The sequence below is a fragment of the Poecile atricapillus genome, chromosome Z (assembly GCF_030490865.1).
Source record: "Poecile atricapillus isolate bPoeAtr1 chromosome Z, bPoeAtr1.hap1, whole genome shotgun sequence".
NCBI lineage: Eukaryota > Metazoa > Chordata > Aves > Passeriformes > Paridae > Poecile > Poecile atricapillus.
This window is the reverse complement of record NC_081289.1, coordinates 43,907,445-43,929,017: the sequence shown is the minus strand read 5'-3', so window position 1 is coordinate 43,929,017 and position 21,573 is coordinate 43,907,445. Positions and strand designations below refer to the sequence as shown.

Sequence of the window (21,573 nt, the reverse complement as noted above, 5' to 3'; positions counted from 1 at the left end):
TCATATGTTTTCCAACACCTGGCCAAGAGGTTTTAAATTCCATTGGGTGGAGGAAAGCTTTTCTATGATTTGATAATTAAAATTAACTGAACAGTTAAAATACTGACAATGGAAAAAACACCAATCTGCATGGTCTTTATTAAAAGTGTAAGCATCAACCTTCAGCATGATGCAGGGCTCTATGAAGCCACACACACAGGCCTCCAGAACTAAAGTATATCTCTGTTTCCAAAACCAGAAAGGACAAGAAGGGTGTGCATTTCAATACCCCCTTTTCTAGGGAGGATCCTTGAACAGAAATTATCTGCCCAGATCTCATTTGTAGAAAGGGAAAGAACAGTATCTCTGTTGATCATAAGCACTGTGTGTGTATTTAGGTTTATCAGTTACCCAGGACTCTTCTAACCTTAGAACTTTTCACCATAGAATTCCTTATTAAGTTGCAATTTCTGTCATAGAAACTTTATTCAGTCTCTGGGGATAAAAGAAGGAAAAAAAACCCAGTTAGGTTCTGTGCCTAGAGTTCTGATGCCTTTAACTCAGAGCATTCTGCTGAATCAAGAGTAGAGATATTTGCTCTACTAGAAAGATTTCTTCAATGCAAATGAACCAATACTTGACTACTCAAAAAGTTTGATGCCAAATTCAAGTAATGTTGCACAGTTGCAATGCACTTACTGTTCCTAATGGTACTGGGTGATAAACTTTCCAGGCTTCACCAGTTTTGACAAATTATTTACTTTAGCAGTAAGAGTAGGGCCCAAAGATGTGAAATCTAACACACAAACTTGCATATACACATGCACTGTCCACATGTTCTGAGATCAGTCTGTGCCACAACCTCGAGCTAGAACATCAGGATGTAACAAGAAGCACCGCCCTTACTGCCCTAATGCAACACGAAATCATGTTTTCTAAGGGGAAAAAACCCAAACATACATACATGAACTCCTCAGTTCTCAAATCAGATGCAGGACTAAGGAACAAAAGGACTCCACGTGGCAAGCAAGGAACTGAAGTATTTATTCACAGCGTGTCTGATGCTGAGTGAATTTTGGCAAGAACATTATTTCCCAAGGATTTCTCAGCTATTGTCAGAATTTATGAAAGAAACGCCCATCATTCTGCAAGAAAATTTTGCCTTCCTGCTTTTTCTAATTAACAAGGACTCTCCACATCTAAGGAGTACAAAGGAATGAGTATTGCTTTTGATTGTACTTGGCTTTTGCTGCTGAATGTTTGGAGAGGGGAAGATAAAAAAAAAAAGGAATTTTAATAAACAAGAAATTCTCTTGTAGACAAACTGTGAAATACTCAAGAAAACCAGCATAATGAAGCAACGAAAAAGGAGCAGGTGAAGGCAGTAGTGAAGTAACGTATTCCTCTCCTGTGTAGAGCTGAATTGAAGCAATGCTGTTCAACTTGGCACCAGAAGAGATAGTGTGAGTCACTTGTACCTGGAGATGAATAGCAGCAGCAGTCCATTACTGAATGTTTTATTCTCCAGTGCTGTGAAATTGGGATTCAGCTGTTGAGACAGCATTAGAGAACTGCTGAAGTAGTTTGAAAGTATCCACTTCCTCCTAATGAATAGCCTTGCTGAAATACAACTTTTGTATTTTAAGAATAAATACAAGGAGGTTTTTTCTTATGCCAAAGCTTTCTGTATTGATCAATGAAGTACGGAAGGAGAAATGGTGACAGTGGGGGAATCATGCTGCTGTCTGAGCAGCTTCTTATCTCCTCACACCCAGCAGAGGTGAAGGAGCTCCTCAGCATCCTCATAAATCCCTAGTGAGCATGAGGGGGAAAATGAGGGGACAAGAAATGACAAAAGGAGGTATGAGAAACAGAAGATTCCCAAGGTCAGGGGGTAAACATGCATACATGCAGCTGAAGGAAGTTGGCAGAGTTATACCTCTTTAAAGGGCTGATGTATGGACAGCAGCAGTGGCCCTGCCACCTGTCCTTTGCTAGGAGCCCCTACAAACATTATATGTTTGTCTGCCACAGTACCCATAAGAAATGAGCTGGCTAAGAAATCCAGCTCCATCCCAGCCTCTTCACTCCATCATAGCCCTCACAAAGGAACTGTTCTGTAAGCAAGTCTGTTCCCAAATGCCCTGAGGCTGTGCCTGCATGGCTGGATGAAGAGAGACCTGAGGACTTTGCTCTCCCTGTACTTGGAGACATTCAGGCACATGCTATGTTTGACAGAATTCGGTGATGTTTCTTATGTGGGCAACAAATACAGTAAATATCACCACGAGAGAGTCCCAAGAGCATTGCTGAGGGCTGTAAGCTCTTACCCATCAGGCTATAAAGTGACTTCTAATTCAAATGGGAGGGATATTGTTCCCACAAGGAGCTAATTATGCAACAGATAAGTACTCTGTAGCTCTAAAATCCTCTCTAGTTGTTTTTTTTTTTTTCCTCTCTCTTTTCTTTTCTAACATACTGCTGCCAGGGAATAAGTAGGCTATTGGGTCAGGCGAATCCAGGGGCTGCTCCACAGGTTGGTTCTCCTGAAGACCACAGCATTGCCAAACCCAGGGTGCAAGTCTCTTACATTCTGACAAGTTTTCTACATCCCTAGAGATACTACATTTTCAGCTGATCACCTCACCACAGATTATGTCACTGCACCCATCACAGAACCTGACATTTTCTGGGATAACATTTCCTTTAAACATAACATTTATGATATGGCAAAGGAGATTTTTCTGTCACTGACTAGTGAGAGGAATGAATGCAGCTGCACAGCTTGAGCTGGAATGCTACTGTAAATTCATTAGTTATACCTCATTTAGAGCACTGTGAAATAATTACATAAAACCTCTCACACAGTACTTTAAAACCTTTAAGTATTCTTTACAGCCAAGCAGCAAGAGCAATTCCACAAAGGCAATTTTCATAAATATCATTGTAAACTATATCAGGGACTGCTCTAATTACATTTTGCATGCTGGCATGAGAAATGTCTTGCCATCACTATTTGTAAGCCTCTAAACGATCTGGCACAAAGTTGCTGAAAAGAACAAATTTATTTACAATTCAGAGGCCCATTCAATGACCAGTAGGTCAAACACCAATAAATGTGTTTTTTCTAAGTTATAAACAGGAAGCTCAGCTCTATAATATGTGGTTCTCATGTTGGCACAAAGAGTGACTAATTCTGCACAATTACTAAACCAGTATGAGAAATCTAATCAAAACAAAGAAAATACAATTTTCCTTTAGTGTCTCTCATTGCTCTGAGTATTCTATAATGGATGAAAAATTACTCACCTAACAAGTGAAAAAGCTTGAAGAATCCTGCTTCCTACTGCAGCAATCATGGTGGCCATCACCATCAGCTTAGTAAAGACCAAAAGGAACAAGACAGACACAACACACTCTGACTGCATTTACAACAGATGGGACTGGTGAGGGTGGAAGGCAGGAGCAAGCTTTCCCAATTACTACATGAGAATGGAGACAGAGCAGGACAGAGGTATTGCATGTTACCAGGTGCCTTTCAAAGAATCTCAAGGGTGCAGGAATGAGAACAAAAGCACCATAGCATTTCTGAATAGTGTTAGGGAATAACTAAAAGTCATCTGGATGGGTCATCTCCTCCTAGCTTAAATTAATGGCATGTCTGCATAGCACACTGCCAGATGCCCTGGAAGTGCCCTTAGCTGATCCTGTCTGATCTCCTCCCAGGGAGAGGGCAGACACAGCTGCATGTCTTGCTGAATAGAGATGGCCTGAGACTGCCATTCATACCACATCTTATCTTTGGCATAAGGAGATGGGCAAAGTCAAAATATTGTAGTTGCAGCTTCATTATAATCATCAATCACCCATTCTCTCGATGATTGCAGCAAAACCTCTTTTTGCATTCCGTATTTATTTGTGTCGGGACAAGAAAATACTGTTATTGAGTTATTTTGAAGGTGTTCTCTCTTTAAAATCCAAGTCACTCTCTAGGTATCCATACCCAGTTATCTTTTTTGTTGATGAACAGGGCTGACCCTGTGAAGATGACCACTTAGAAATATGTGGAACAGCAAGCATTTTGAGAAGGGTCTCAGCTATTTCTGAAACTCCACTTTACATAGATCAGCTGGGGATGTGTAAAATCTCTCTTCCCCACTCTCAGCCCAGGGTGAGGGCAGAACACAGTGGGAGATGGCCCTAAATTCACCAGCAACACACACTTTCCTTCCTGAACAGTCCCTAAGAACAAATAAAGCTCTTTCCACTTTCACAGTCCCATTTACAAGCAAGAGACTTCCGATCCCCTGCATAATGTTTTAATTCACAGTGACACTGAACTCAGTAGCAGACAAACCTAGGGACTCACTCAAGGCAGACAGCCTCTAGATGGTTGTTTGGGAACTTGTTTGTTTGCATGATAGCATGTTTTAAGGACAGAAACTAATAATCTAAGAAGTGATAACGATAGAAAAAATGAAGAGCATGAGGTAAATTAAAATGGTGAAACGATGCATGATCTAATTAAATGAAATAAAAGTCAGACTTTCCACCTATTTTGTCACCACACCTGTCCTGCAGCTGGTAGCACTGAGCATCCTCTATGGAAGGTGGGTTTAAAGGTCACACCATGACTAGGAATAAGTGGGAGCCACAGTGTGCAGTATTTATAAACAGAGTGAGAGAGAGAAGGAGATGTTGAGGATGTCCTGAGAAACAATCTTTAGTGTTAAGGGATTGTCCAGAGGAAGGACTTGTTGCCACGTTCTTCCCAGTCTCTTACAGTTTTCGCAGGACCTCATACAGCAAACAAAATGGATCCCATGCCAAGATACTGTGATCCCACACCTATTCCTTTGAAGGTGGGCATTTTTGAGTTACAACAGAGCCCCTGCTCCAACTGCTCACATTTGCTGTAGAGGCTCCATCCAACCTATAAAAATGTTCTCTTGTAAGTGTTGCATATTGCCCAAATGTTATTCATATCATACTTTCTACAAAAATATGTTACCAGAAAGTGTTCTTCTATGGAGAAGCTGGAAAATCAGGGATTAGCACGAACCTGTGGGGATCATCAGGGTCACAGTTTGGTAGAAAGTTAGTGACAGCTTCTGCCACTTCTTCATTTAACAGCACATCCCAGAGTCCATCAGTAGCTAGGATCAGAACATCATCTGGCCCATGCTCATACTGCAGAAGGTCATAGACTCGCACCTAAAAGAAAAAAACCCAAGAGACATTCATGAAGGAGGCGATTGTCAGACCTGTTTGGGAAACATTGCTGAGTTTGGCTGTGAGTTTATCAGGTTCGACCAGGGCACTGAAATAACCTCCTATGGCACTGGTGGAGTCTGTCTCCAATTCAGCCCTCCACACAGCAGCTCCTCCTGCTGCAGCTCCGTGTGGCTCAGGTGCTAACCCCAGACAGGATGGATGCAAGTGTTCTGAAACCAGGCTCTAAGGCACGGCACTGCCTGATGCCAGAAGCACTTGAAGCCTCCCCCACCCGGCAGCCTGGCTTCAGTGCATGAGGCTCCTCCCTATCATTGGCAGGACTAGTCATATGGAAGCTGAATAATTTATTTGATGAATTTTTGATATTTTCTAATAAAATATTCACAAATAATTGTTTTCACTATTTGTCCAGATCCATTTAAGTCTGCCAGATTGCATGTTTGGAAATGCCTGTGTGACAGCCAGCATTGCATTCACTTTTCTAAACCTGAGGCAGCTGCTGCACTCAAGAGTTTTGCCTGAGCAAGTGAGTGGTTCCATGAAATGCAGAAAAACTGCTCAGTCACATTTATCTGTAAGGCTTTCAGTAGCTACAGACCAATTCAGGATTTGCACAGAAGTGAACCTTATTTGTACTATTAAAATATCCATTGACTTCAACTCATCTGTCTGCAGCCCTAGTCAGGCTGATCACTGCTGGCACCTCTTAACACCCTGCCTTTTAAAACAACTTCCACCATCCCCTTCCCAGAGAGGCTGAGAGCGGCAGAGGCAGCCACGGTGGGGGTTGCTACAAAGCCAACAGCTGAGCCAGAATGCAAGCAAAGGCCATAGAAAGTGTTTTGAAGTAAGCCTTCAGTTTGGTGTAACTCCCCTTCCAGCACATGCTGCACTCCAGCTGAGAAATGCCTGCAATTCCCAGGTTGTGATGGGGAGCCATTAGGAAGCACCCACAGAGCACTTTAATTACCACAGCAACAACCACAGTTTGAAAGAACTGTAACAACCGCGGCAAGGCAGTCAGGAGGGAAGGATCACCTATACTGAAATTCAGAAACAGTGCACCTCATACTAACAGCAGTTAGTCAGGACAAGTACTTGGCATAACAAGAAAATATGAGCTGTTTTATTCTGCCTCATGGTGCACCCTCCCCTTAGGAGCCATGAAGCAGGCAGTGCATATAAAATGCCTGGACCTTTTAATGTAATTATGCTTTTATGGGACTTCAACAAGTACAAGAGGAAAAAAAAATATTTTAAAAAATCACCTAGATCTCATTGCTAATCCTTACCAGTTCACCTTTCACTCAAAAGCACAAGAAGGTCATTTGTAAAATGTAACCTTCACTTCATTATCTAAGGTAGCAGCTGAATAAGGACTTGGGAGAGGATTAAATTCAAGGCAAGATACTCTCTTCATTAGAGCATATCTGCTTATTCAGACTTGAGTGGGAATATAGAAAAGACACATATATGCAGCACAGCTCTCATCTCAAGCTTTTTGTACAGAAATCAGTAGCTGTCATAGTCCCTGTGTCCCAGAACTTAGTTCAGCTTTAACAGCCTACAGTTGCAAGTCAGAAATCATTGGGGTGTGGACGGTAAGTTGGCCAACACAACCATCAATATACAGCACATGTTGTAGTCAGATCTCTTGGGGACCAGCAAATACTTGAGAAAGCATCAGAGTTAATGCTCAGGGATGCACTCAGCACTAAGCCTCTGGTAGGGCTAACCAAGCTTCAAAGATCTGTGCTGGGAAAAACACATCCCAACTGAGGCAAGACACATTACAGCACAGGAGCCATTTTTGCAGCTTAGGTGGGGAAGAAGGTGGGAAAGCAAAACCATACATCACTGATTGGAATCCTCCTGAAAAGAACCATTTTGTCTGACTGAGGAGCAGCACTGGGATGCACGAGAAACTTTTCACAGCTACCTGCAGCCAGCCGATGGATCAAAATTCAAGAGGAGCATCAAGAAGAGATCACTTTACCAAGAATATGTTTTGTTTTAGGGGAACAGGAAAAAAAATACATTCACTGATTTATTGTGCAATCTAGGAAGAAGGGTACTTCCTAAAATGACAAGCTTTGTGAACTGGGCTCCTTCAGCAGAAAGGAATATGTTGAGAAGAAACTAGATGCCAAAAGAGATGGAGAGGACAGTAAGTTCTTAGGCCAGGAAAAGAGAGTGCCAAGGTTACAGGAGACAAGCTTGAGGCAACTGACATAAAATTGTTGCATATAAGGACCAGTTGGGCATGTAACAAAACATTCAATGAAATGCAGCTTTCTCTGCTTTCCAGTTGCCTTGAAGTCCTTTCTTTGTGTTTTGCTCTGGATTTCTTAAATACAGCTGTAGGTGCCCCTAATATGTTGCCAACAAAAGAGAGTTAGAGCTGTCCAGTCCATTGCAGGGTCAGGTCATGTTCACAGACTGCCTTGTCCGGGTGCAGAAAGTAATCAGCTCCCAACCCTTCATTTTTCTTGCCAGCACCTTTGTTCTAGTTCTTACTTGGGTCATTGAGGGTCTCTTGCAGTAGCACCCTGTGCCTTCAGCTGGACTTGGAGCAGTGTGACAACAGAGCCCAGAGACACACAGGCTGGGAAGCACCTACAGGGCACATTGAATGGAAGCTGAGCCCAGCAGGGCTCACTGAACACCCACTCCACACACATCCCACGCTGTGCAGCACCCACAGCACACTCCACATTGTACAAAAAAGGTGACAGAGTATGATATGCCACAGTTCTGAAGTATGAGGAGACATCCAGGGAATTACCTAAGTGTCTGCAACAGCTATGAACCACACAGCCCGTTAAATCTTATGTGACCAAAAGCAGCTCAATGATTGCAATGAAAATTACTATTTTGCTTTGTTTTTTTAAATTCCAGACTAAACCTTCCCAGTGACTGCCTCCCCCCTGTAGCTGCATTTCAGGAAAGTAAAGAGTGAGGTTTAAGGAAAGTTGTCTGTGACAGAGGTTTGTGCAAAGCTGCTTACACTGTAAAGCAGCATTGAAGAGCCCTGTTTCAGGTGACAGCTGGTCAGACCATGACTGGCAGTATAGAGGTTTCCTTAACTGGTGCAGCACCCTTGACAAATTTCCTAACAATGCCATCTTGAGTCTTCAGTCTTTTCCTTGTGAATTGCTTAGCTGGACATCTGTCCTGAGAGTGCCCTCACTCCACTCACTTGTGTCCTCAGCCTCCTATGCTGTCCTGAGAGCCTTCTCAACAACTCACTCCAGCTTACCAGCCCCTTCTGTGTGAAGAGTGAGTTTCCTACTCTTTAAATTAATCTCTCTGGAGTATCAGGGCAGCCCTGGAAAGAGCCAGGTTTGTCACCATTCTTATCCAATCTGTTCATGTCTTATTGATGTAAAGCAGCTGACCTGTTAACTAGTTGAACTTGATGTTAGCAACCAGAAAATGTAAAAGCTGTAAGGAACAAGGAGAGGAACCTCAGCAGCACAGCCAGCCATGAAGCCACAGCAATAAGCACTGGGTTACCCTTATATCCTACAGTTAACATGACTAGTACTTACAGATCTGCTGAGAGGTAACAGTGGATACACACCACTAGAGCCCACAGTCATACACGTCTTTCTGAACATGCATTATGCAGTTTGTCAAATTCTTCAATGAAGGTATTTGTTTCTCAAATTACATATTACCTACATGCAGTCAAGAGCACTGAGAAAACTGCTCTGGGCAAGCAACAAACAAACAGGTGGGCTGGTTTTTATTTACATTTCAAACAGATCTACCCACTGGACAGACCCTGCCTTTGGCTGTTGCAAAGGACCGCAGCAGCCCTGCGAAGGCGCTGTGCCTCGTTTGCCAGGTTTGTTTTTAAGAGGCAGCCAACGCGAGCCCCTGTGGCTGGAAAACCGCTCACAACAGAGTGACATGCGAGCCTGCAGCCACCTGAGGTGCTCCTCAGCAGCCAGCCTCGAGGGAATTACAGCTAAACAACAGCCTGCGTTCACTCGCCTGCACTATTGATCAGCCCAGCTACCTCAATAAATTAAGCCCTTTCTTAATTGTATTGTCCCTTTTATGCACAGTGTTACCCAGTGCAGCTTTTCCTGGCAAATGATGAGATCTTTCAATACCACTCTCCATGTAATTTATATGTAAATAATAAAAAGTGGGTCCCAACACTGCTCCCTGCAGCATTCACCAATTAATCTCCTTTTAGCTTTTTACTGCCACCCTTTGTTTCCTGCCCGTTAGCCAATTTCCATTAGACTGTGCCAACTTTCCACTTCGTCTGTAGCTTCATATCTTTTATATTGTGATATAAAAGTATATAGTTTACACTGCGATGCACAACAGTTTCTCAAACATTTTCTGAGGAATCAAAGTGCTCATGCAAGAGCGTCAACTGCATTTATTATTATTATTATTATTATTTTAATTCTCTTGTAGATATAACCTCAAGGACCTGAAGCCACTCAAGTGTGATATTTGCTTCCTGAAGCCACTTTGACCCCCTCTGATCCCATACTCTCTATGTATTCGCATTACTTGCTCCTTTTGATGGCATAATTCCTGAGGATTTCTTCAGAAGGCAGATGTGAATCTAAAATGGTCTCTTCCTCAACATATTTGTAGAGTTACTGGAAAGATTTTACTAACACTATGGAACAATGAAAATTCTTCTACATTATCACCTTATCATTTGCTCTGGTGGCTGGCTTTGGGTTCCTTGTTGGCAAGGGCCAAATGCTGCTATCAGAGCCACATCTAGCTGAGCTGCCATTCAAAAAATTTCAGGATGAAATTCTGCTTTTCATCTGCAACAAGGTGGCTCTTACTAAGCTTTGAAAAGCAGAATTTCCTGCTGAAAGCTTTCAAATTAACTCTTCCATTATGAAAAATAAATATTTAATTCTATGCCAGAGAGCCTCAGCCATGGTTTGCCTGCTTTGTGCTACTCCAGTTCATTATAAGAGGTTCAAATCTCTAGAGCTCACCAACCTGCAGAAGTCCTCCAAATCTGGTCTCATAACAGCTGAGCCAGTGAATACTGATTACATTTGTCAGTCTTGGCTGCATGACTTTTCCTCCCATAGCCTGGCACTCTGTCAAAGTATCATTTCACACCACCCTCAAATTACTATTATACGCCTATTTCTGGATGTAGTCTCAGGGATGTTTACCTCTCCTTGAGCTAAATTTTGGTGGATATGGCATACCAGTGCTTTGTCATAATGGAAGTAAAATGTGCTGGAAGAAAACTCACCACACTGACCCTTACTTGAGAAAGGACATTGCAATTATGGCACAGAAACAGAAGCCAGAGAACTTGGATCTTCCCTCTCTCACGACTCACTCTGTGCCTTAATTTCCTGTGCCTCTTTTTTTCCAGGTCTGGAAACCACACATTGCGCTTCCCTATCTCTATATAAACAATTCAAAATCCAGTGCTGCACAGGGACCAAATATGACTGCTGCCTGACATCACTGCCTTTGCTTCCAAGTGCCAAGCCTCCCAGATGGCAGAATAAAGATGTTGTTTCTTAATGCCGGTTTCTGTGCAAGGTGTGCTGCCCATGTTTGGACAGAACAAGTCAGGGAAAAACATGAGGAGTTCAAGCACTGCGGCTCTCTCTGGGAAGAGAGGGAAGAGATGATTAAGAGAAGAAGGTGCGATGGAAAGCAAGTTGGAGCATATGCTACTTCCTAATAATACTCAGGGTTTTTTTGCCAGCATCTCTAAATTAAGGTGGCTGGTGCTCTGTCTTTCCTCCTCCTGCCCTCATACATTTCTGCTGAATTTAGCTGTGAAGAGTATGTGGAAACAAAGCCAGTTTTACTTCCTTTTGCAAAGCAGTTAAGAGATCCTGAAACGTGGCTAGCATAGGAACTGGATGCCACATTCCAGAATTTAAACATGTATGGACACATTCCCCACAAATCAGCAAAGCCCATGAGAAGCTTTGGTTTATAGACACACACAAACACTGCAGCAGCGATTGGCAGAGATGATATTGCTGGGATGCTGTGCTGCAGCCATTATGTACCCCAAAACACTGGGTCTCAGCAAGCCAGAAACAAAAATAAATAGGTAGAATTGCATCATTTTTCTGGCATTAAACAAATCCATCCTAGTGATAAGGGCAGAGCTCCTGCCTGCCTGAGGAGAACAGGAGCAGGTCTCAAGTGAGGGACACCACACATTTAAAGGGGGAGAGAGAACGTACACAGTTGATAGGAGGGAAACATGAAGAAGGGGCTGTCTGTAGATCTCCCTCTTTCCTTCAGGGCTGGATTCTCTCAGCACTTTTAAATTTTTTTATTTTTATAACTGGAATTTTACTATATAATTTATATATAATAAATATAAACATATATATATAAACTTTATCTCTCTGTTTATAGGCACAGAGAAGAGAGGGGACCACACTGCCACTCTGTGGATTAAAACAGATCACCTTCAGTTGTGGGGTTGTTTTGTGGTGGCGCATCCTTCCTCCTTGCCCCTCCTCAGGCCACACTATGATTTCAGAAATGCTGTCAGGCCTTGGCCTTGATGAACAGCACCTGGGCTGAGCTCCTCTCAAGCTTATCAGAAACACTGTCTGCTCCCAGAAACCTGTGCCGTCTAACGAGCACCTGTTTTTTTTTCAGACAGCCTTGGAAACTTACTCTTCTTACCTGAATAAAAACCCAAATGGAACAACATTATAACAAAGTTATCAAACTTTCAGAGAAAATTACCACCCAAATTGCAGGCAGAATGGAAAATTACTATGGCTAAAGCCAACTTTCCTGTACCCCTATAAACAGTGAGTCCAAGTGAGACTCTTTGAGTACTCCTGGACCACAGGAGGCTGTGTACATACTCTTTTAGGTCTGTGTACCTATGAGTATGAATATGTTATAGCAAAGGTGCTAGGAATGTTGCTCTCTTAGATTCTTAAATGTTATATTCATAAGTTAAGCCTGTAAGTCAGTTACTGTTGTGCTTACAGAAATTCTATAGAATCTTTTGTTAAGTTGTCTAAATTCAGCTATTGATTAAGTGTTGTTAAAACTGTTAAGCCTAAACTGGTGGTGAAGTCCAGGGATAAGTTTGGCAAGGGTGTTTACTCTGAACCTTGTGACTCAGCAGGAGGGTCTCACTCCTTTTTATCCTTACCCTTATCCTTATTCCTTACCGTTACGTTTATTTGTCCCTATCTCCCACATAGATAATTTTTGGCTGATTTTAGTTTTATATTGATTGATTTTAGATCAGTCCAACTTTTTCTCTGTGTGCTCCAGCCATCTAATAAGTAATAGAGTGAAACCTGCCAACAAAATTTGTCGTGCTTTCATTTTAATATTAAACATGCTTTTGCTAATACTTTTGCCAGTGATTCTTTGAGCAGCCTGAAACATTCAGGACAAATATGCCTTGGAGATGTTCTAAGCAAGGTTAATTTAATAATTTGGTTCCTTTCTAGCAGTATGATGTTACTTGTGTGTTTTTATTCTCTCATACTGCTAGAGCAAACAACAAATTCAAGGTAAAATACTGGGTATGGTTAAAACTTTGGCAGTCCAGTTGACAATGGACAGTTATCAGCACTTGGGCCATGGAAGCAAAGCTGCCTCTTTTTGTGCTGTCATCAGATGGTTTGTCCTTGCTTAATATTTTATGAAAAATATGTGATATCTGTTCCTTGACATAGGAACAGGAATGCAGTTAAAGAGGGAGAAAAAAAGCAAGGGTTGCATGCCCCTTGTTAACAAATACATTTAAATTTTTTTGGAAGGCTTGATATCCTTCACTGCAAGTGATCAAAACTTCACTCCAGTGGTCAAAAACTGGGTGGAATTGCTTGTGATGAGGCCATTTAAATTGACAGAAACATTTAAAACTACCCCTAACCTGAATACCACATAATCTCCTCATTACACCATCATTTGGGAATGCACACTGTCGTTATTTGGTGTTTGCAAAGAACTATGAAAAGGATTAAGAACTGAAGGTTAAGGGGCCGACAGATTGAAGCATAAAGTATTCCCCTTATGGCTCTTGGCATTCTCCTGCTTAAGAGTTGATCTGGTATTCTCTGTGTAATGCAGGATACTACACTGATGTAGAAGACATCCCTTCTGCAATACATGGATTGACACCTTCTGTGAAGGCAGCATGATCTAGGCCTTGACAGGAGCTGGAGCACATAAAGGTGGAAGGAGAGATGGGCATCTGTAACACTGAACACTTAGCAAGGCTAAGGGATAACCATGGAACAGGGAGTGAGAAGGAACCAGTGCTTTGCAGGGATGTGGAGCAATCAGAGCTAGAGCACACAGCTGGGGAACTTAGAATCAGCTATGAACCATGGATGTTACTATCATGCTGCACCTTCGGAAAGGGCAGCATGTTACCTGGACTGGATCACAATTAGAATGGATGATTTGAGAAGAACAAATAAATGCACTAAGTAAATTTATTTCCCTGTCACAAATCAGATAGTTGAACCTTGGCTGTTTTACCTCAGGAGATGAGGACAGGAAAGGTTTGATGTATATATTGGAGTCGTGCACTTTCAGGTCATGGTCTCCCAGTCCTCGGGTCACTCCAATTGTTGCCATAACCCGAGCCTGGAAATAAAGAAAAGGAATGGGATAAAACCTTTTTACATGGACTGTGTCAATAGGGAATGAGACAACATTCCTACTCTGTAACTGCTGCAGTTAGGGATGAATTCCTTTTCTCTCCCAGAAACTCTAGATTTAACATAGCTAATCAGTGTCAAAGCTTTTCACACTCATGCCATCTACATTTTTCTCCTTATTCCAAGCTTTGTTTTCATTCACATTCCACTGAGTCATCATCTCTAAGGTACTGGGTCTATAGAAACCTAATCCAGTCACCTCACTGTCCACACCAGTTTATGAGACCGTTCCTTCAGAAAATTATACTGTTAGTATAGGTCTTATAAAGAGGACAAGGAGCTTATTTACTTACATAAGGAATGCATGGCATCTTCCTATTGACATATTGTTGTATATTCCCTTTACCAGGGGAAGTGCCAAAGGCCACCCTGAATTGCTGAACACACAGTTGATAGCAGCACTGACCACAGTGCTCTCTTCTAGGGAGAGTCAGTCTACAGCAGGTCTGCTGTTCCCTCACATCTACCACTTCCTTCCCACAGCACCTTCCTCTGTGACATGAGCAGTGTCCCAAGAGGTTCTGGGCTCTCCTTCATTAAAGCTGCTCCAAAGACTGGCCAGCCATTCAGCCTCCCAGGGAATCCTGCTCTGCATATCACTTCCCCCAAACTCAAGCTTAGCCACAGCAGCTTCTGAGCAAGGGAGCTCAGAATCACTAACAGTGAGCAACTGAATCTTTTTGCCTCAGTGACTCCTGGCTCCACAGGGCAATAAGAAAGTAAATTAAAAAGATGTGCATGAAACATTTTGCAAAAAATTATAAATTGAATGAAATTCAGAGATAAGCTGCACATCTGAACCTTCAAAACATGGACTAATTTTGAAGGGTGTCTATTTTTGCATTGAGATAAGAACCTAATGCAGCAGAGGAGCACTGTTTAGAAACAGCAAGCATACCAGTATCAGCAAACTGACACCACTCTGTCCTTAGATTGATCCTATTGCTGCATCCAGCTAAGCTTGCTGGGACCAACACTAACAATCTCACTGTTCTTAATCACAGAGCTGAAAGCAAAGTATAACAAACAGAACAGTGTTTCTCCCTTTCAGCTGTCAGCCTTCACACATCAGAAAAATTCAAAGTGAGTTCACATACACTAGCTGAAGAAGATAAGGTTAAAAGGTGTTATACTTTACAAATCCTGCCCTGATCCCTCCTCTTCCTAAATTACAGTTTTGCATCTCAGAGCACTATTATCTTCCTGCTTTGTTCTAGTTATATTTTACACTGAAACAGGAACATTTAAAGTCAATTACTTACGACAGTGTCATTGTAGCCCATTTACAACGAAAGAAAAACAAAAGCAAACTAAACAACAAATGACTGCTGTAAAATGCTTATTACTATGTTGAGCTCTCCCCACCACCCCCCAGACATGAGACTGATTTATGACAGAACCAAGATATTCTTTCAAGCTGTCAAAATGATAAAATAAAGAGATACTGAGTGGAAAACACCGGACTGCCATGGGCTAAACTGAGTGGTAAACAGCACAAAATTCCTTCTTCCTTTGGTCTGAGAAAAACAAACGTGCCCACCTTCTTGCCTTCTCCATATATAAGGGGAAACTTCAAGTCATCTTCCTCAATGGTTTTGTATGCCCTGTGGGGGGAGGACAAACAACATTTATGAAGCTTGTACTCAATTAGTGACCCAGTGTCCTGAAACAAGGAGTTGAGATTTCAAAAACTGGGGGGGGAGGAAATTATTTTTCCTAGGGACTCTGTCTTTGAACCAAGATGTAAATTTATTTTTCTGCAGGAAGGTTTTCTGTAAATATTTACAATTTCACCAAAAATAAAAATGAAGATGGGAAAACATCTAACATGCCAGGCTGCTCCTATTGATCGCAAAGAAAGAGGTGAACTGGAGTAACATCCTAATCAGTTAAGATATTGTCAGATACGATACCAGCTACACCATAATTCATTGTCATAAAAAAAACCCAAATTCAACCAAACTAAAAAACCCAAACAAAACAACCTCAAATCCAAGAAGCTAACCAATGCCTAGATTCACACTGTTAATGTGAAATGTGAGCAATGACAGGACGTGTACACACGGTATGAAACAGCTTTCTGATCCTGTTCTCACCCTCCAGGACTGCAGAAACCAAGACAAGCTTCACGTGCTGAAGTCTTAGGATATTTAGTGCTCATTTGACCTTGACTGCAACAGTCAAGATTGTCAGAAGTTTCACATTTCACAGCTTTTCCATGGACAAGAGACAAGAGAAGTAAATGCTCATGCTCCGATTCTGTTCACCGCATGCCTGCGTACTCTACCTTTTACACATCCAGCTGTTGACACTGATGAGGTGAGAAGGTTAGCAATTTTGCCAGTGAGAAATAATAAAAAAAAAAAAACAACAGAAGATGACAATCATTGTCATAAGCTGTAGAGTCCTGTGGTTAGTATAATACATGCTTGAGCTCGGGTGCTGGGGCACCTTTTTGGCTAAGGTACATTGCCCCAGAGGGACATGCTTCCCTTCTTACCACAAAGTTGTCCCTCCTCAGCCTTTCCTTGCATGTTGTGCTTCCCTCCTGGCCTGTCCATTCCCAAAGCTCTCAGGGTGATACCAGAAGCACCCAAGTGCACAAACAGAAGGGGGAGGAAAGGTGCTGGGCAGGTCCCCTGCCATCCACTGCCAACTTCTGCTGTGTAGCTCTTCACTCTTCAGGATGGCTGCCTGAGCTCCAGGGAGTCAGTTTAAGCTTGGGATTGGTTTAAGCAACGTTAAGGCTGTGACTAAACCAGCAGGAAATTAAAAATTAAGGGTGAAATCCTATATTGCAATCAAACTTACCAGTTTCACCAAAATATGGCACAGGCCTGGGATCAATAAATGGTGCTGTACATGCTGCATCACCCAGGCAAGCCTCAGACTTACTGAGAGTTGCTAGACATTTAAGCCCCACCGTTACATTTCCCAGCAATCACAGGAAGGGATCATATTAGGGTTTTGGAGGTGAGGAAGGACCAAAAAAAAAAAAAGACAAGGAACCAAAATGCACAGAAGAAACAGTAGTGGAGGGCTGTCCTCACATACTACAAAGCATTACTATGTATAAAATCCCAAAATGAAAATAGGTGAAGTTTGCAAAATACAGTGGGTCCTTCATGTAGTCAAGAATATCTTAGGATATATAGCCATAATATTTGGCCATCTCTGTAAGACACAATACAGTGAAGGCATTCAAATGGCATTCTGCACTGGGGAGGGTGAATAAATTAGGTCTTAAACCAAACAAAGAGGCAGAAATTACTACAAGTAGCCAACATGATAATACTTCCCTGATGTTTAAATCCTGGAATAGCATTTAGTTGGTAAGGAGGAGTCAGTCATAGCTTTTGCTCTTGTTCCTTCCTTTATTTCCAACAAATATCTCTGCCTCACTCACTAACTTGGATATCCTGGTTTGAATGTAGAGAAAAAAATATACTATTTCTGACCACTCATGAATATGCTTCAAAGCTTTCAACTGGACCTACAATACTGGAAGCCTTGGGAAAACATCCTTGAGGAGTCTGAACTATGCCTAGCATAGAACCAATTGTTCTCTGCCACCAAGAAAATGGGTGTCAGCTGAGTCCATTGTGGGCATCAGTCAAATGACTAATCAAGCCACAAGCCTGAGAAGCCAACCATTCCTACTGAATGTTCATGTTGTATATATTTGTTAAAATAGCAAACAAAACTAAGATGATATGACTAAACTACTTGTAAAGCCCTTCTTAAAAGAAAAAACAAGCCCTTTATACAAAGACTACATTATCTGAAAGGTAATTACAAATATTTAAGATAAAGCCTTCACTTTACACTGCCCTGTAAGTCGACAAAAACAGGGACCAAGCTTTTTTCCTTCTCTCCTCTTTCTCCTTATATTCTCCTGCACAACACCTCACACTGAGTGTGCTTTAGGAAGAAGGGAATAAAGAATCATATAGGCCAGTGTCCTTCAAAAGAATGCTCCCCACTGCTGAGTCCAGCTTCTTTTATGGAATCATTACAAAAACCACTGTCCCTCAGGCCTTCAACTATGACACCCTGGTGTAAGGACATTGGGGGAGGCCATGTTTCAAGGGCTGCAGCTAACTTGCTCCATCAGCAGATTAGGGAGAGCAGCTGGCTAGCCTGTGACCTCCTGAAGCTGTGCAACTAAGTGAAGGAGGTCCACAGAGCTATGTCATAGTCCTCATAGCCTGTCACCTCTTGGGCTTGGAAGTTGGGTGTCAAACTCATCTCAAATGAGCTGCTGATGTTGCTATTGCCTGAAAAATTATCATCACTTAAAAATCAATGCTCAGAACTGCAACCACAGCAGTCTCTGTAGCACAGATACACTGAAAAGCAACCTGAGACACTCTGGAAAAGTACCTATATCCTGCATTACTAGAGAAACAGAATTAACAATATACTAGTATGTGGTTTGCTGCAAGAGAAGCATGAAGCACAGTTTTTCAGCTAACAACTCAGTAACTGCACTGGGGAGATGGAAAGAAGATATGAAGTTCATTTTAATATATGCCCTGCAAAACCTCCTCTATTTTGTATGTGGGTTTATTTCACACAGGCTACAACCTTCTGGACTATTTATCTTAATTTTATGTAATAAAGTTGCATTTATACTGTCATGCACTGTATATAAAGACATAATATGGCAGTAGATATATCAAACATAGACATACAGAGAACCTGAGGGGGTGGCTTGGCTCTTTCAGTGCCAGCATGGCCTTATTCAGCCCCCTGCATAATTCAGCCCATCTCACTGCTTTAACAACACAGTGTTGCAACCCTCCCCTCTCCCTGTCCTGCTTGTCCACATCCCAGGAGGTTTTGGTGGCCGCCAGGGGATAACAAGGAAGGTTTTAAAGACAAGGCAATGCTACTGCTTCCAGCTCTGAATGAGCCTAAAGCTTGTTAAGTGTTTCTGCCACGTAAGCCTCTATTTTTCCAAATGGAAAAACAGGGGGAGCAGTGGGGAGTAGAACAGGCAAGCTCGTGCCCATCTAGATCTAGCTGCATTTTTGTCAGTTAACTTTATTTCTTCTTTTCATTTCAAAAGAATTATGAAATGCTACTGCTGTCCAAAAATACTGAACTAGGTCTTGACATATGTACCACCCACAAAGTTACATTTGGACTCAGGAACAACATTTTGAAAAACCGGGCCAAATCGCACCAGGAGCCAAAAGAGATGTCAGAACAAAAGAACTAGGACTGACATGATGTTACTCATATGCTAACTGAAATCTGCTCTAAATGCATGGTGAAAAAACAAACAGGAGCTACTAAATGCACAACACAATCTACAGAAGTTTCTTAGAATGCTGGGGTCATTAGCAGTGTTTTAGCACTTTTTAAATAAAAGACTATCAAAGTTACCTGCATATTTTTGGGTCAGAGCTTCAAAAACCAGTCAGCTCCCGTATGCAAATTTCAGTGCCAAAATCCTAGATAACATCTTACATGTGTTATGCTGCCATATAAGTCGTTCTTAAAATTTGCTTTCTGAAAGCACATACAAATTCATGTAAGAGTAGAAGTTGATGACCAAAACCAAAATCCACATTTCATTTTCTTTCATGGCAAACTGTGTAAGATTACTGGTCATGAAAAGTATTGCATTGGCATCCCCAGGCACAACAGATGGTGTTGAAAACACAACCTACCCTGACCTGGAAGGTTCAGTTCTGTGCACGACAGGGGAATCCAGACTCTGTGCTCTGCTTTTTCATGGCACTTGGCTTTAGAAAGTTTGTGTTTCACATCTCTGCTTGTGACACCTAATAGTAAACTGAGAATTAAACCTAAGGAAGAGCAAAGAAAATCATCATCAAAGGGCTTTAGCTTGAATCATAGAATAAACCTACTTGTGGCAATCAACCAAGAGAATGTACTTCTGCTTCATAAAAGTCCTAGTCCACACTGAGTACAATGCTAAAGGCATCTCTGAGACAGGTTCATAGATTTCTTGTATTTCTAGCAGTGTTTTGCTACCACTCTTAAAAACCCCCAAACCTAGGGCCATCCATACACCCTCCACCTGCCCCAACTCTCCCCCTCACCCAAAATAACCCAGCTCACAACAAAACTACCCCAGCTCTCCAAATAACCTCCTTCTCAACCTCAACTTTCTTTGGTCATACCAACAGAAAATCATGTTTTAATCTTTAAGCAACACACAACTTGATAGAAACTCTTTCCTTTTTTTCCCCTCCCACACAAGTAATCAAGCTCACCCTTTGGGTAACAGAGCTTAAACCACCAGTCCAAAAGCAAATATTCATCTGTACTGTCTCTTCAACTACAGGCATCTAACCAGTGTAAGTACATACTTAATATCAAGAAGAAAAGATGTGTAGTGCAGGTTAGACACAGAGCCACTGAAAATTATACAATTTATGTCTCAGCTCAGCCATTATCTTAAAAAATGTCCTTACACTTGTGCTTCTGCAGAGTCAGGATCTCTAAATCCAGACAGCACTGTCTGATACTAAGTACCCTCTAGATAGGCTAGTTCTAATGTTCAGTGTCACAGTATTTTTCCCCTATTGCTCATCTGACACACAGTTTGATGAAACAAAATTACAATAAACAAAGACAATTAAGGCACACAAACTATAGCAATGTTTGTTAAGAGAAAAGATGATGGCAAAGCCAAATCAAAGACCGATGCACATGCACATGGGCACAAAATAGTTTTTAGGGGAAGATCTACCTTAACCAAGATACTCTCATAGGGCTTCTTTCAAGTAAAGAGGAAAACATACAAGTTTAAAACACTCATTATTCACAGAAAAGTCAGAAACACCTTCTTATGAACCTGAAAGTGTATAATGTTTCATTTTGCCAATCCTAGTTCTGTCTACCAATCTACAAATTAAAAAAAATAAAGTCAGCATGACTTGTACACATCTGTCATCTCTGGCTTGGTCCAATCGGACTAATACATGAGCCTTGGACCTCCAGGGAGCCTTCACTGCTGTGTATAGTCCTAAGACGGAGTCTGGACTTTAGAGAGCACCAGCACCACATATTCCCATTGAAGTAATTCCTAAACAAAACAAACTATCCATTTTGACAAGCCCAGTTTAAAGACACGAGCACCAGAATCTTTTTAGGCACTTCCTGGAATGCAGCTGAGTTTTTAGTCCATTCACCTCTACTGGAGCATTAAAACAAAGTGGTAGAAGACAAACCAGGGAGAGGATTGTCAAGCATCTCAAGCATTTAGAGATGTCCTTGCCCACAAAAAGATAAATCAGGAAAAAAAAAATGAATGAAGATATTTAAAAGCAGTGGCTGTGAGGGACAGAGCAAGAATATTCCAACTGCTTTCATTCACTGCTTGGGACCTGTTGAGCTTTGTTACTACTAAGTGACAAAACCTGGGTGCAGACACTGAAGCTGCACATCAAGCAGGTTCATCTTCTCCAACAGCCTCAGCAGGTTAAGTCTTTCTTTTTTGTCCCCAGTGGGCCTGCTGCCTTGACCACTTCTTACAAGTTATTCTATCTCTTCTACTCTTAAAAGACAAACAGGAAGGCTTGTCAGCAATTTACTCTGGAGATAGAGGGGTAAAGGAAGTGGCCTGTTAACACTCTATGGGCTGATAGAATGGAGTGCACTGTGATGGACAGAAAAAACATTTGTAAATTTGTATTTTGCT

At 41.7% G+C, this 21,573-nt stretch overlaps 1 protein-coding gene across 1 annotated transcript in view; it reads right to left on the bottom strand.

The window, feature by feature from the left end:
* LOC131592603 (protein phosphatase 1H) overlaps positions 1-21,573 on the bottom strand; it is a 124,225-nt gene that overhangs the window by 1,089 nt on the left and 101,563 nt on the right. Inside the window, exons 7-9 of the mRNA XM_058864206.1 lie at positions 15,436-15,499; positions 13,714-13,821; positions 5,042-5,193 (exon numbers count right to left, since the gene is read on the bottom strand). Coding sequence (XP_058720189.1) covers positions 5,042-5,193; positions 13,714-13,821; positions 15,436-15,499 — 324 coding nt within the window. The remainder of the gene's footprint in view (positions 1-5,041; positions 5,194-13,713; positions 13,822-15,435; positions 15,500-21,573) is intronic.